The sequence below is a fragment of the Castor canadensis genome, chromosome 5 (assembly GCF_047511655.1).
Source record: "Castor canadensis chromosome 5, mCasCan1.hap1v2, whole genome shotgun sequence".
NCBI classification, from domain to species: Eukaryota; Metazoa; Chordata; class Mammalia; order Rodentia; family Castoridae; genus Castor; species Castor canadensis.
Window position 1 is genome coordinate 157654395 of NC_133390.1, and position 15476 is coordinate 157669870.

General features: G+C 37.0%; 1 protein-coding gene across 4 annotated transcripts in view; it reads left to right on the forward strand.

Annotated features, from left to right (window-relative positions):
* Cbfa2t2 (CBFA2/RUNX1 partner transcriptional co-repressor 2) overlaps positions 1-15476 on the forward strand; it is a 113278-nt gene that overhangs the window by 62321 nt on the left and 35481 nt on the right. For 3 of the 4 annotated variants that reach the window (XM_074074564.1, XM_074074563.1, XM_074074566.1), the window contains exons 2-3: positions 8224-8367; positions 9824-10065. In XM_074074564.1, coding sequence (XP_073930665.1) covers positions 8224-8367; positions 9824-10065 — 386 coding nt within the window. Of the gene's footprint in view, positions 1-3242; positions 3354-8223; positions 8368-9823; positions 10066-15476 lie in introns of all 4 variants that reach the window. The other variant, XM_074074565.1, reaches the window with a different exon arrangement.

The window sequence follows — 15476 nt, forward strand, 5'->3', positions numbered from 1 at the left end:
AGCAGATGAATCAGGATTCAGACACTTCTTCCAGTTTCATGATCAGTTTTTTCTTCTACAATAGCCTGCCTTTTGCCTCTTAAAGAACAAAAATCTCCAAGTGGTCTACAGTTTGGTTCATTTTCCAAACTACCTTGTGTTTTAAAAAGATAGTGTCTTACTAGATAGCTTAGTATGGCCTGCAACTCATACTTTCATCCTGTTTTAGGCTCCCTAGCATCTGTGATTATAGATGTGAACCCACACCTGCCCTTTTAATCTATCTTTGCTACAAACAAAATTTTTATATTTACTATTATTCTCTTTCAGCTAAGAGATAATCTTAAATTGAGGGAAGAAGATAGTCTTTTATTAAATTAACTCTTTCATTCTGTCCCAGGTGCTATAGCTATCATAGTTGTCCCAGTCAAATTTAGAGTAAGATTCATATGTAGTCTCCTACATGTCTTTGAATCCTATTTGTAACTGTATTTTTGATGTTTTAACAAAACAAACTTTTAAAATTCCATTTAAAATGTATTTTATTACATGTGTCTAATCATTATAATAACCTAAAAACATATATTCTGATACAGTGTTTTATATGTGATCTTCAAATTCATCATGCCCAGCAGATTCCATTCTTTCTTGGCATTGAGCTCCCTACCCTATTTCCCTTGCAGCTCATTTTCAGTCACCTTTTTTAGATTTTTTTCTTTGATGATCTCTACATATTAGAATATTGAAGGTCAGCCCTTGAACCTCTGTTCTATACTCACTTTCTCTAAGATATCTGGCCGTAGGCTTTAAATAGGATCCTTATGCCCTTAATTGACCACACTTAATCACAAGCTCATGCTTTTCACTCCAGGCCTCTGATTATCTACTGTACATTTCAGTTAGTCTTCATCTCCACCTTCCCCCATCATCTCCCATTCCCTCTTTTCAGTAAATGGTAACTCCATCCTTCCTGGTGCTCAGCTATTTCCTTGACCTATGTCTTTTCCTTATTCCTTGACCTCTCTCTCATTGATTTTTTTTAAAAATGTGCTGCTTTATTCTCAGCAATAGGAAATCTGGTAGTCACCCAAATATTTTCAAATGAATCAAAGAGAAAAGTACTAATTCCATTCAGGAAAAGTCATCTAACCTCCTGTCTAACTGCCTTTTTTTCCTCCCACTGTTGTGATGGGTTAAATCATGTCCCTTAAAATTCATGTGTTGAAGTCCTACCATAGGATCTTTAAATCTCACCCTGTTTGGAGATAGTGTCTTTAAAGAGGTAATTTAATTAAAATAAGGTCACTAGGATGGATCCCAATCCATTATGAGCAGGATCCTTACAACACGTGAAAATTTGGACTCATAGGTATATGGAAAGACATGTGAAGACACAGGAAAGAAAAGGCTGTAATATTCCATCAATAAGTATGACATTTTTTGTGGGTTAGTAGAAAAGACCCTTTGTTGGGTTAAAGAATCAATAAATTTAAAATTTTGTTTATATTCACGAATGGAAAGTTATCAAATTACTTTTCTGAAATTACTGAGATGATCCTAATGTTTTCTATATTTTTTGTTGTTGCAGTATTGGGATTTGAACTCAGGGCCTCAAGATCCCTAGGCAGTCACTATACCACTTGAGCCACACCCTCACCTCACTTCTTTTTTCAAAATCTGTTAATATGGTGAATTATTTTAGACTTTCTAATAGTAAATTATCCTTGCACTTTGGGGTAAACTTAACTTGATTGCAGGATTGGCTATTGCGTGAAAATATGTACCATTACAGTCCAGGTATAGAACATTTCCATGACCATAAAAATACCTGTGTGTTCTAACATCACCCTTTTTTTTGGAGTGTGTACATGGGATTAGTGTTTGAACTCAGGGTTTTGCACTCACAAAGCAGGCCCTCTACCACTTCCAGTCCATTTTGCTCTGGTTGTTTTGGAGATGGGATTGCTCTGTCCTCCAAAAGAGATCCTCCCATTATCAGTCTCCCACGTAGCTAGAATTACAGCCATCCCACTGGTGCCTGGAGACATCACCCTTTATGTTCAGTTTCTTCCCATCAATATTAGGCAACCACTAATCTGCGTTCAGGAATTAGCTTTGTCTTGTCTAAAGTTTCATATAAATGGGATAATACAGTAAAGAAAAGAGAGCATTGTAAGAGGTATTTATATATTCTGAGTATGTATGTGAGGTTACATAGCACTGGTAGAAGACAGGAGAGGTGACTAGGAAGGAAATGCAGCCAACCAATCCTTTAGATATGTTTGTTGTCTCTGAGGTTCTTCCAATAATCACACAGACCCAAGAGGTATTGTACAAGCTACATATGTTCTCAGGAATTTTGTGCTTACGTAAGCATCATCAGTTTTGCCATTCAGAATGTATTTGTGTGTGTGTGTGTGTGTGTGTGTTTAAAAGATAATAATGAAGGCTTTTTTTTCCACTTAATTTTTTTGTCCCTTATATGAGGACAGAGTTAAAATATTCTCTTTTGAATTATTCCTTTTGTTCTGATACTTATTTTTTACTTTAATCAACATCTTTTTGGTTTGATTTAGATATTCTTTCTGGCTTTTAAAGGTGTGACACCCAAGCTATGCATGGAAATACACATCTGTGGTCCCAGCTTCTCCAAATGTAGAAGAATAAGCAGGAATTGCAGTTAGAGGCTAGCATGACAGAATCATGAAACCCTACCTGAAAAACAGATTAAAAGCAAAAACTATGGTTGTGGGTCAAATGGTTGAATCCGTCCCCAGGACTGCCAAAATAGAGAGAGAGAGAGAGAGAGAGAGAGAAATAGTGTTTCATGTATCTTTTTCTACCAGAAAGTGAAGATATCTTTTAAAAGTGTTTTACATAAAAGGGGGAAAAACTTGACCAATATTCCACTGAACAGTGCACTGGGGGTGTGGCTCAGTGCTCGCCTGGCATTTGTGTGGATCTGAGTTTGATTCCCAGCACCACCAAAAAAATAAAGAAGCTGAATAATCCTACAACTCCCTCAGTTCCTCTCCCAAGATAAATATTCCTATTAATTTGTTGTATTCCCTCCCCCTCCTTCTCCCTCTTTCTGTTGTAGTTGTATAGTTCTTTTACATAATTATTTACATAATTTAATTTCATGAACTGGGATAAATAAAAAATAGGAGTAACCAAGAGTTGATGGGGACTCTGTGGGAGAGATGTAACATTTTCAGTGTGGATTTAAGTACAGAGTATAATCCACTGTATCTCCTTAACAGACTGAACCAGTGAACTGAGCCCTGTTTTTCCATCCGTCAAAGGATCAGGCCAAATTCTTCATCTTTCAGGGTTAAAAAAAAAGAAAAAATCTTGCCAAAGAAGATGCTCAGGTAAAATAATTCTGTTAGAAATACCCACTGTCATTGGAAACCTAGCAGGGCTTCAGGTCAGATAGAGGTATTTGTTTGTCTTACACTTCAAATAATTGCCAGTATAACTGTAAGCAAGTTACTTTGCTAATCATGCCTCATCTTTATAATGCCTTGGCTCTGACTTTATCTTCTTGGTATTCTGTATTTGAATAATTTTTTTATAATTTCCCTTGAAGGTTGATAAGTAAAGATCTCTTCATATACTACTATTAAGAAAATAAAAATGTTATGCAGATAAGCTACCTCAGTGGATTCTATAAATAGATTTTAATGGCCTAGAAACAAGAATTAGACATTTGGATTAAGACATTTTTGTAGCTTTTAAAACCAGCCAAAACCATTCTTTCGTGAATTATCTACAGTGTGTATTACAATAGTAGGGTTTAATTATCATGACAGGGACTTTATGGTTCACACTGCTAACAATCAATACTATCTTGCCCTTTGTAGAATTTCCCAGTGTAATGATATGTGTGGAATGAGTTTGTGTGTGTGTGTGTGTGTGTGTGTGTGTGTGAGAGAGAGAGAGAGAGAGAGAGAGAGAGAGAGAGAGAGAGAGAGAGACTGGGCTTTGAACTTGATTTCATGCTTGCAAAGCAAGTGCTCTACTGCTTGAGCCACATCTCCAGGTCCTCCCTCCCCCATTTAAAAAAATTGTTATTGTTAATATGTATTAAGGAATTAATTTTGTTTTAATTGAACTGTGTTTTCAGGTTCCCTTGTAAAATATTTACTAGTAATTTCTTTACTGAAGTTCTTTTGTCTCCATTTTGGTGAATAATTGTCATTGTAAACAGTTACTCCTCACTGTTTCCATATGAAGCTTGAATGTTATTAGAAAATTGATATGTTTGATTGGGTTTGTGGCAAAGCTGCAAGGAAGGTAAATGCTAATCCTTAAGTATGTGCTGTGTCCAAGATCAGTTTAGCCAACTTTATAAGGTTTTAAGTATAGCAGTAATTTGTTGTTCTTTGCTTTATCTTTAGCAAATTAAAAAAGTTAATTAGGGAAATGCTTGTCATCTGACAATTACACATTCAAAATATTTACCTGTCCTTGACAGTGGTTGAAGACAGACAGTGAACAAGGAAATCTTTTCCCTGATTTATCCTTATCTCTGATACCAATTTTGGAGCCACTATTCAAACGATGGCCTTATATGCTGCCTGAGTCATGCCGCTTTCCCAGGAAACTACTCAAAGATCTGTAAAGACTTTCCTGGCCTTCATACATGGTATATTTTTCCAGTACTTTGTACACATTTCAGTATGTCTATTTTTCCTGTGAGGTCCTTGTCACCTTTGTCTGAATTTTTCTGAGGCCTGGCAAATAAATGACAGTCAATGGAATGGAATCTGGAAAGCCTTAGAACTCAGTCCCAATGACTGAAAACAATCCAATTATTTGATCAGTAGGAGATTGTTTAAATAAACTATAGTACATCTTTAAAATAGAATATCATGTAATTTGGCTGTTCATTTCTTTGTTTAAAGACAAGGTTTCACTTATAGTGCATGCTGACCTGGAAGTTGGTCCTCCTGCCACCACTTCCCAAGTACCAGAATTATTGGCATGGACCACCACACCCAGATCGTTGATTGATTGATTGATTGATGGTGCTGGGGTTTAAACTTAGGGCTTTATACTTGCAGGGCAGGTGCTCTACAGCTTGAGTCATACCTCCAGACCTCTAAATGAATTTTTAATCTTAATTCATATATACATATACTAAGTAAGGCATAAACTTATAGGACATAGGGTGACTAAATTGTCAGTGACTTTGAATCTATGATTAGAATTGAGTTGAACCTTTATGACAAAACTAAGGATTATTTTCATCTTCAGTGACCTCTTCTTCTTCTTCTTTTTTTTTTTTTTTTTTTTTAAAGTTGTGATAAAGTTTCAGGGCCTGAAACATGCCAGGCAAGTGCTCTACTGCTAAGCTGAATTCCCAGCCCCTTTGTGGCTGTTTGATAGTCCAAACAATGGTTTTCATGGGCTCAATTGTGACTTGAGAGAACAAATTTTCTTCTCCGTAATGTTAGTTTAAGGTTCTCTGGGATTGAAAAGTGCTCAAGATATGGTTGTTTCTTTCAAGAAATCCAACTAGAATATAATACATAAACACCAGTTTCAAAAAAATGAGGAAAAGTCACTATAACAGTGATGACATACAGGCACATAATAGCTATCTTCCTGTGAATTACTCCTGCTGTCACCCCAAGCAGAGTTTAAATGCTACTCTGGAATGTACCCTTTACCTACCATCTTGAGCCACTGCTGAATTTGCCAAATTATTAACAACTTGAATGACTGTCCCACATTAAGAAGTACATTCATGCAACTCAGCCTCTAACAAAGACACCACTGTATATTGTACTTGATGCTTTGCAACTGTTAATTCTTGGATCATCTCACTTAGTATCTCTGAGGTTAGATGTATAAAATGTTGGTAGCATAGCCATTTTCTACAGAAACATGGTTACATGTTAAGTGGCAGATCCAGAACTTGACAGTAGGATTCTATATTCTAATCATCTTTCCTATTAGTAAATAGGGAATAAGATTAATAGTATCTTTATGCCCAGCACTAATCTAAGTATTATCACTAATCCTTGCATCTTTTCTGCTAGGTGGTTCTTACTGTCACTCACTTTGCATATGTTGAAAAATGAGGCCCAGAAAGATGAAATGATTTGCTGAACTTCCTGTAGGTGATGAATAACAGAATGAGGATCTATACCAGATCTCTCAATCTCCACATCTGGAAACAGGAATAAAAAGCACTAGCTTTGCAAGTTGATGTATAGTGAAGTGAGCAAGAGGTCTTGCTCACTTGCTCAGGTCTAGGTTTTACCCATTATCTGAGCTTTCAGTTGGTAAGAGCATATAGTTCATTATTCTAAAGTTGGGCTGCTCCACTTTTATTATCTTGCCAAGTGCTGACTGTTAAAACACATGTGACTGCTAAGCCCTCCTCAGGCCTTTGGCGCCCTTGCTGTAAAGGCAGGTGGTATGAAGAAAGGCCCCCTTTAGGTTGTTGCACACTGTACACAGTACATAACAGTGCGAGACTACTGTCAGTTCCTTCTCCCCCCACCTATCCAGAAAGCTGGGTCCCAGATGGAAGAGCTGGAAACTTGTCAACTGTTCTCTGAAGGACGTTGAGAAAACACTGACAGGGAGAAAAAGGCAAGCGCAACAGCTCATTAGTCCACTAATCAGGCAGGATGGCTGTCATTTTCACAAAGATCATGTCCTGAACAGACAGAGGGCAATGACTGGCAATTTTGTCCACATGGCTGTCAGAGACTGCATATTTTTGTTCGGGGGTTTGTAACATGGGATCTTGGTTTTCTTGACTTTCTTTATTCATTGTATCCCTTTGCAAGAATATGACTATTGGAAATCAAAGTGCAAAATAATATTTGGGGGTTTTCTCCTCATTAGAAAGTGTTCTGTGAATGTGCAAAGATGTGCCTTGTAGTATCCTGAACACTCTGGTATTGTTGTCTTTATAGCTGTGGTCTCGCAAAAAGAAAACTTTGACTTTACTTTCCTTACACTTTAAATTGAATTGATTAAATTCCTGGTACTTACGTAAAAAGCTTGTAATTACTGAAAGGAGCATAGGTCAGTTTAAAGGTGAGTCTACTAACCAAGTATGTAACATGTTATGTTCCCTTTAGGGAACAATAACTTTTTATTTAAACAAAAACTCTTATTTTTGAGACAGAATCTTTGTGAGGAGCAAAGCTATGGCTTGCCTTGAACTTACAGTCCTCCTGCCGAATCCTCTTGAGTTCTAGGATTACAAGTGGGTAGCATGACCCCTGGCTTGCATGCATAAATGAATGAATGAATGAATGAATGAATATATATATATATATATATATATATATATAAAATTGTTATTTTGAGATGAAATCTTGCTGTGTTTCTCAGGTTAGCCTAGCAAGTGCAAGGCCCTAAGTTCAAGCTCCAGTACTGCCAAACAAAAAAATTTGTACTTCATCTTTAGTAGTAATTTATATACAACTGATTATGAGTCTGTTTCTATATCATGTAGTTGATGTCTGATGGTCTAGAAAATTCCAATGTTAGGGTTTTTTTGTTTTGTTTTGTTTTCTATAAGGAGAAGTCAAGAAAGAATACATTTTAGGTAATCCAAATTTGTAACCTGGTGTCTTCTGTTCTTATCTACTCTCTAGACTGTTAGGTTTCAGTTACTATCACCCCTTGTTCTTTTTCCTTGTTTTAGTTTCTAGGGTTGACAAAACAAAAGTACCACAAACTAGGTGGCTTAAGATAATAGAAATTTATTCTATCACACTTTAGCTCAAAAGTCCAAAATCAAGGTATCAGAAAAGCTGATTTCTTCTGGGGCCTCAGGCAGAGAAATCTTTTCTACTCTCTTCTAGCTTCAGGGTTGTTGCTAATCCCTGACAGTTCTTGGTTTGCGGATGCATCACTTCAGTCTCTTTCTGCATCATCACTTGGTTTCTCTGTGGATGTATATCTGGTCTCTTCTCTTCTTTAAGGACACAATTCAGATTTGATTTAGAGCCCACTCAGGTAATCCAGGATGATCTCCTCTGAAGAACCTTACCTTAATTATATCTGCAACAATCCTTTTCCCAAGTAAGGTAGCATTTAGATATCTAGATGTTAGGACATGAGCATTTGGGAGCGAGCTTTCTACTCATTATACTAACCATCTTCTTAACTTCTCAGTCCTCTAGGGAAATAGGATGGTATTTCAAATCATGGTTGCTATTTTCATTATCTTATAGAAAGTCTAACTTCCATTTCTCTTATTCTCCACAGTTGGTTCTGAGAGAAAGGTGCCAGCAATGCCTGGATCGCCTGTGGAAGTGAAGATACAGTCAAGATCCTCACCTCCCATAATGCCACCCCTCCCACCAATAAATCCTGGAGGACCGAGGCCAGTGTCCTTTACTCCTACAGCATGTGAGACCTCTTAATTACTTGGGCTTAGGGTTCAGAGTAGTATTTGTATCTAAGTGACTGCCTGCCATTAAACCCACATATACTATTCAACATTTCCAAAATCCTATTAATATATAGTTAAGGGCATATGTGGTTGTACAGTGGTGCACATTTGTAATCTTAGCACTCAGAAGGCTAAGATAGGAGGATTTTGAGTCCTAGGACAGCCTGGGCTACAGAGTGAGAGCCTATTTCAAGAAACAAAAAAAAAAAAAAAAAAAGAAGAGCAGTCTATTAAGATAGTGCCAATATAGAAAGAAGTATGATTTGGGAAGTAAAATAGAAGCATGTACACAGGCAGTACAAAAATTTATTAAATCTACTGAGGTTTACCTGAAAGCAGAGCAGCAATGATATGTGCTAAAGAAAATTCCATACTACAGATGATAGCCAAGCTGTAGAGGATGAAAAAGAGTTTCAGTATGGGTCAGTTCAGGAAGAGGAAGCATACATGGGCAAGTGACTGTGAATAGCTTAGATAGAGGAAGATGGGAAGTAGGAGATTTGTTATGTTTATATTGGGCATTGTACAGGTAAATGTCAGTTTTCAGTGATTGGGCTTTTTAAACCTGTCATATCTTGACAAATTAGTTTCTGTGTTTTTATATAATTGTTCCACCTTCTTAGATTTTTATGCATGACACAATTAGTGAAATCTTATTGAAACTTAGGTAGTAGGTAATTTTATTTTAATGTTCAGTGACAAAGGAGGTTTTTACTTAATGTTGCCAAGAAATAGCTCTAGAAATAAAAAACAAATAAGTTAAAAAAATAAATTTTGCCCTAAGGTTGTTTCCAAATTAAAACTTCCAGGAATGACTACTAAGAACAACAGGAAAATAGGAATACTAATTGATCCCATTTTTTTTTTTATGATACTGGAGTTTGAAACTCGGGACCTCAGGCTTGCTAGGCAGGTGTTCTACCACTTGAGCCATAACTTGAGCAAAAAACATTAGAATGGATTCCTTTATTGAATGTAGACAGTTACCTCCCTCTGCCTCTTTCTTCTCCCCTTTCTTTCTCTTTCTCCTCCTTCTCCTTACTTTTTTCCTTTCCTCCCTCCCTTCCTTACTTCCCTTTTTCTTCCCCCCTTTCCACCATAAAATAGGGTCTTTCTAGGTTGCCTAGAGTAGCTGAAACTCCTATACTTAGTTGATCTTCCTGCCTCAGCCACTCAAGTAGCTAGGACTATAGTTACATGCCACCACACCTATCTTTATACTTCTGTTTTAACACTTGCCATTTTTTATCTGACAATCTGAGCATAAGGTAATCTCATTGAGGACAGAAACAGAATATTTAACATGTGATTTTTATAAGTTCAAATTAATGAATGAGGGAAAACAAGAAGAAATTGGCCAAAGGCCCTGTGTTCTGCACTTAAGCTGAGTCTTTCATTTTGGCTTTCTTTTAGTAAGCAATGGTATTAACCATTCCCCTCCAACCCTGAATGGTGCTCCATCACCGCCACAGAGATTCAGCAATGGTCCTGCCTCTTCCACATCATCTGCACTAACAAATCAGCAATTGCCAGCCACTTGTGGTGCTCGGCAACTCAGCAAGTTAAAACGCTTTCTTACCACTCTGCAACAGTTTGGCAATGACATTTCACCTGAGATTGGGGAGAAGGTTCGGACTCTTGTTCTAGCACTGGTGGTAAGTACATTCCCTAGTACAGCGTCATTGTTGTCAGTTGCTGGAGTACAAGGCTCAAATCTACAGCCAGCAGAGAATTTGTAGCTGCTTCTACTCATTCCCAAACCTGTAGTTATCTGCGAATTCTAGAGACTCAGTTAATTTATAATTCATATAAAATTGCCAAATTGGAGATTTCATGATAACAGTGTTTGTCAGACAGCAAAATCTATAATGCTTACAGTGCTGTTTAAGATGTTTGTTTAACTCCAGTAATCAGCTTGGATTTGTCTTAAAAGTGGTTTTAACAGTTTTAAGCTGAGATTCAACCAAGCTAATGCAAAGGTTTTTTGTTTTGTTTTGTTTTTTTAAAAATAATTTAAAATAGTCAGTGGCTAGTGCATTATTTTCAAACCAAAGAGAATAGAGAAGTAGCTATTTTAATTTTCAAAATAATAATTTATAAAATTCTAAGTTTCATGGTCTAAATAAATGGTATCAGTGGTTACATTGTTCAGCTCCTCATGCATATAGTTGCTTTCAAGTTTTCAAGGTATGCATAATTTTTTCTTTGTATACTAACCATGGTGAGCCTATTATATAAAGGAGTGATTTTCTGACAGTAACAGTTGGGTAAGGTTTAACTCTGGATTTATAAGGGAAGTGCTGGCAGCTTAATGTTTGCAAATTAAAAGCTTTTAAGATTTACCCCAGTAAAAGCATTCTCTGCTATTTCCTGCATGTTAGTCACATCAATCAGAATATCAGAAATTAAAGTCATATTTCTTAAAGTATAATTAAAGTAGTATCCTGAGATTCCCCAGGATCCTTACTTGAGGTCCAGAAGTTGAGACTATTTTCAAAATAATGTTGCTCTTACTGCCTTTTTATTCTTACTCTCTCAAGAGAAGAGTATGCAGTGGCATTTTCTAGAAGCTACGGAACAGGAATCTTGCATTTCTTTCAGAAAGTAGGATTTTTTAAAAATGTCATTTTAACATGTAATGGGTTATTTTGAAAGGATAAATAGTAATTATTTTTTAATTCTCAGTTTTATCTCTGGTATAATGAATATAATCAGATATTTCCCACATAATTTAGAGGGATTCTGAGACCAAAAGGTTTAAGAACTGCTTCTTTAAAAGATTTCTCACTCTGGTCTGGTGGAGTGGCTCAAGTACTAGACAGAGTACCTGTCTAGCAGGTGTGAAGTCCTAAATTCAAACCCCAGTAACAACAACAATAACAAGGATTTCTCCCTCTAATATGGAAGAAATAACTTTCCTATAATGCAAAATGCAAAAATGATTTTGTGTCATTTTTATCGCTATAAAGTATTTTATTAGAGGTCCTCTCCCCCCTTGTAGCATGAGAGTTTCTTGAAGGATACAATAAAATTTGCCATCTTAACCTTTTTAAATAAATTGTTTGGGACTGGGAGTATACATCAGAGGTGGGTTTGATCCCCAGCATTGCAAAAAGCAACACCAAGAAAAGAAAACTTCCAGTTTGTTCTGTTCACCACTGAAATTTGCAAGCAAGGGGAAGGCTGGGGATCTGAGAAAGGACTCAGACCCAGAGTGCCCCACTCCTTCAGTGTTTTTTGAGTTGCTGTGTATAGCTAATGATTATTAGGTACATGTAGTTTGTTGTTAACTTCTGGGTAAGTATTTTCAACTTTCGTGTTCTGAGAAGCACCGCATAGCACTATTATATGCAGGAACAATCATGCATGCAAGGAATTCATGATTCTTTGACCAGTGCTGGGAGGACACTGTTTACAATATCACTTGTCCCATATCCCAGATACTTGATGTGGCAAGCAATCTGCTCATCAATTCATAAACTTGTGATATTCATCATGCCGCATGGTCTCCAACAACCATGATGTACAAATATCTCTAGGATCCTGATTTCATGGTTCATCCATATTGTATTGTATGTCATAATCCCTTTTTAAAAGCTGTATTATATTCCATTCTATGTATATGCCACCTTTGTTTATCCATTCATTCATTAATGGACTCTTGTTGCTTCAATGTTTTCAGTTAAGGACACTTTTATAGCAGTTTAGGAAAACTACTTATCATTCAAATTTGTTGATGGCTAACTAATGGCCCAACCTTGTAAGCAGGCCTGTGTAAGATTATCAGTTTTAGGACTGCTCTGTTAACTCTTCTTCCTGCATAGGAACCATTACAAATAATGCACCTATGAACATCCTTGTACATGTGTGGTAGCATTGTACACAGCAACATAATTGTGCTTTCATGCAAATTTAATATACATATAATGGCATACAATTCTATGAAGTATGATTCCAGTTGATATTCTTATCTGTTGGAACCTTATTCTTAAATTAATAATCTTAAATTAATCCTAATAATCTAAAATATTTATTGAAATTATGAGTGGGTTTGGGGAAGTACAGGGAGTAAAAGTGTTTGTTAAATTATACACTAATTTACTATTTTAAGAAAAATACCAAAGAAGTTTTGGCAGGAACTTGTTTAATCTAATGCTGGTTATATATTAATCAAAACTCTATAGTAAGTCTCATACTCAATGGTGAAATTTTGAAAACTTTCCCTCTGAGGTCAGTTACCAGGTAAGAATGTACCCACTTCACTTTTCTATTCAGTTTAATCCTAAATGTTCTAACCTAGGAAATAAGGTACATGGATAAGAGACAGCTAAGTAAACTGCTATTTGAAGGCACTTCATATGCTTATATTGTTTACCGTGTTAAATCTGATAGAAAGCATCTCCACCTTTTCGAGTCTTTTATTATGACAAGTATAAGATTTTGTTGGGCACATACAAGTGTAACAATCTTTCCAGGTCTTCGAAACTTCATTTGCCACGTCATAAAAAAAAAAAAAAAAGGCCACATAGTTGTAGGTAGAGTTCGCTTGTCTGGTGTATAAAAGGCAAGATGCTGATAGTCTCTGCTTATACCTGGCATCAAGCATGGCCAGTTTTCACTTGAAGGGAAGTATTTTGTGTTCCACTTACTTATTCGGAGAATGTGCATTCTGGAGGACAGTTGGCGATATTTCAGGTACCATAAAAGAGGAAGTTCCTTTGACTCAACAGTTTCACCCCTTGAAATTCGTGCTAAAAAAGAAAAAAACAGTGTGCATCAGGGTAATCAACTGAGGGCTGGGGGTGTATTATCTCAGTGGGAGAGCGCTTGCCTAGCACAAGGTTTGGTCTGTACTGCAGCCAATAAAAATGTATTTTCTTAAATAGCCTGAGTAATTTACAATTACAATTACAATGCATCTGTTTAATGGAGTTTAAAAAGTCATTTAAAAAAAATCAAGTCTCATTGTGGTTCATAGGCAAGATATAAAAGCATACTTCTCTGTTTTTCCTGTTAAGTACAGCAAAATATCCTGAACATTATATATAAAACAAAAATAAGATTCTTAGAGATGGAGAGAAGAAGGCAGATTCACTCTTACCTTAGGACCCAAGGAATGACATGACAGTGAGTTTCTTAGATTTCACATTTTCCTAATATATCATGGACTGGGGTATGCAGCCTGGAAACACCAATGAGCACAGGTTTTTAAAAAGCCTCTTTCTAGCCAAAGGGAAAAAAAAAAAAAAGGAACACCCAAGCAAGGCAGAAAACTTTTAGACAATTACCACCCTTCTTTAGCCAATCACTGAAAAAACTCTAGTAATGAGGCGCCTTCCCTTTCCAACAGAGGCTTGGTAGGGAAACTGAATTCATCCATGCCCAGCATTTAAGTCTCCTTTATCTCAAGTCAACAGAGATTGAGTGGGGAACTGGGATTCGGCCCCACCTGACAACATCCATGAGGCATCCTCCTCTCTTTCCCCGCCCCCCCTGCCCACTTGTATAATGTTTGGAAACTTCTTCAGTCAAGACATAGAGGGTTCTAGGCCCCTGTGGCTCACACCTATAATCCTAGCTACTCAGGAAGCAGAGATCAGGAGGATTGCTATTGAAGCCAGCCCCAGGTAAAATAGTTTGTGGAGACTCTGTCTTGAAAAAACCCATCACAAAAAAAGGGCTGGTGGAGTAGCACAAGCAGTAGGTGAACCTGCCTAGCAACTTGAGGCCCTGAGTTCGAAATCCCAACAGTGCCAAAGAGAGAGGGGAAAAAATGTGTAGCTGAAAAGATATTTAAAGATATAATGATTGAACTTTTCCCAAATCTGATGAAGGTCCTAAACCTACACATTTAAAAAAAGCTTAACGAGGCATTGTAGCTCACGCGTATAATCACAAATTTAGGGGGTGGGAGCAGGAGGATCAGTAATTCAAGGCCAGGCTGGGATATGTAGCAAGGCCCTGTCTCAAAACAATAATGACAACCCTCATTCCCAAAAAAAACAAAAAGTCTGAACAAATGTTAAATTTGGTAAAACTCTCCTCCCTCAGGTGGTACCAGTAGCTCATGCCTGTAATCCTAGCATTTTGGGAGGATTGCAGTTCAAGGCTAGCTACAGCAAATAGTTTTTGAGACCCCATCTCTAAAATAACCACAGCAAAATGGAGTAGATGTATTGCTGAAGCTGTAAAGTGCCTGCTTTGTAAGCACAAAACCTTGAGTTTAAACCTCAGGCCTACCAACAACAATAACAAAACAACACCCCCTCAGTCAGCACCACGGTACATTCTATTCAGACTTCTGGACGCAGCAGGAAACACCCTGAGTTTAAGGGAAACATTGTCATAATGCTGAATTTCTCATTATTGAACTTAGAGACCAGAACGAAGTGGCATGTTTTTCAAGTGTTAAATAAAAGGAATTGTCAATCTAGAATCCTAGGTCTATTGATAATATCCTTCTGAACATATTATCCACCATTACCACCCCACCTTCTCAGAGCTAGGGATAAAACCAGAGTCTCAGGCCTAGGCAAACACTCGCCACTGAGCTACACCCTAACCCAGTAATGTCTTTCTGGAATGAAGATCAAGACGATCAGGATATTTTCAGCTAAAGTAAAACTAAGAGAATTTGTTTCCAGCAGACCTACCTTGTGAGAAAGGCTAAAGGAAATTACTGAAGCAGAAAACATCAGGATAAATGAAAGAAAAATGGAAAGAGTAACAATACAGTTGCTTCTCTCTCCCCCTGCTCTCCTCTGTTTTTTTAGTTTTTTGAGACAGAGTCTGGCTATGTAGCCCAGATGGCCTCCAACCATCTTTGTGCCTTTCACCTCCCAAGTGCTGGGATAACAGGTGTATGCCACCATGCCCAGTTTTCTCATTAGTTTTCTAAATTATGTTTGATGGTTGAAGCAAAACATTACAACCTTGATAAAGTTGTTAGTACATGTAGAGAAAATATTCAAGACAATTTTATTACAAATCAGGAAGCATAAAGATTTTTCTATACTTCTATATATTGATCATTGCTAGTTACATGAATATACTCATGATAAATGGT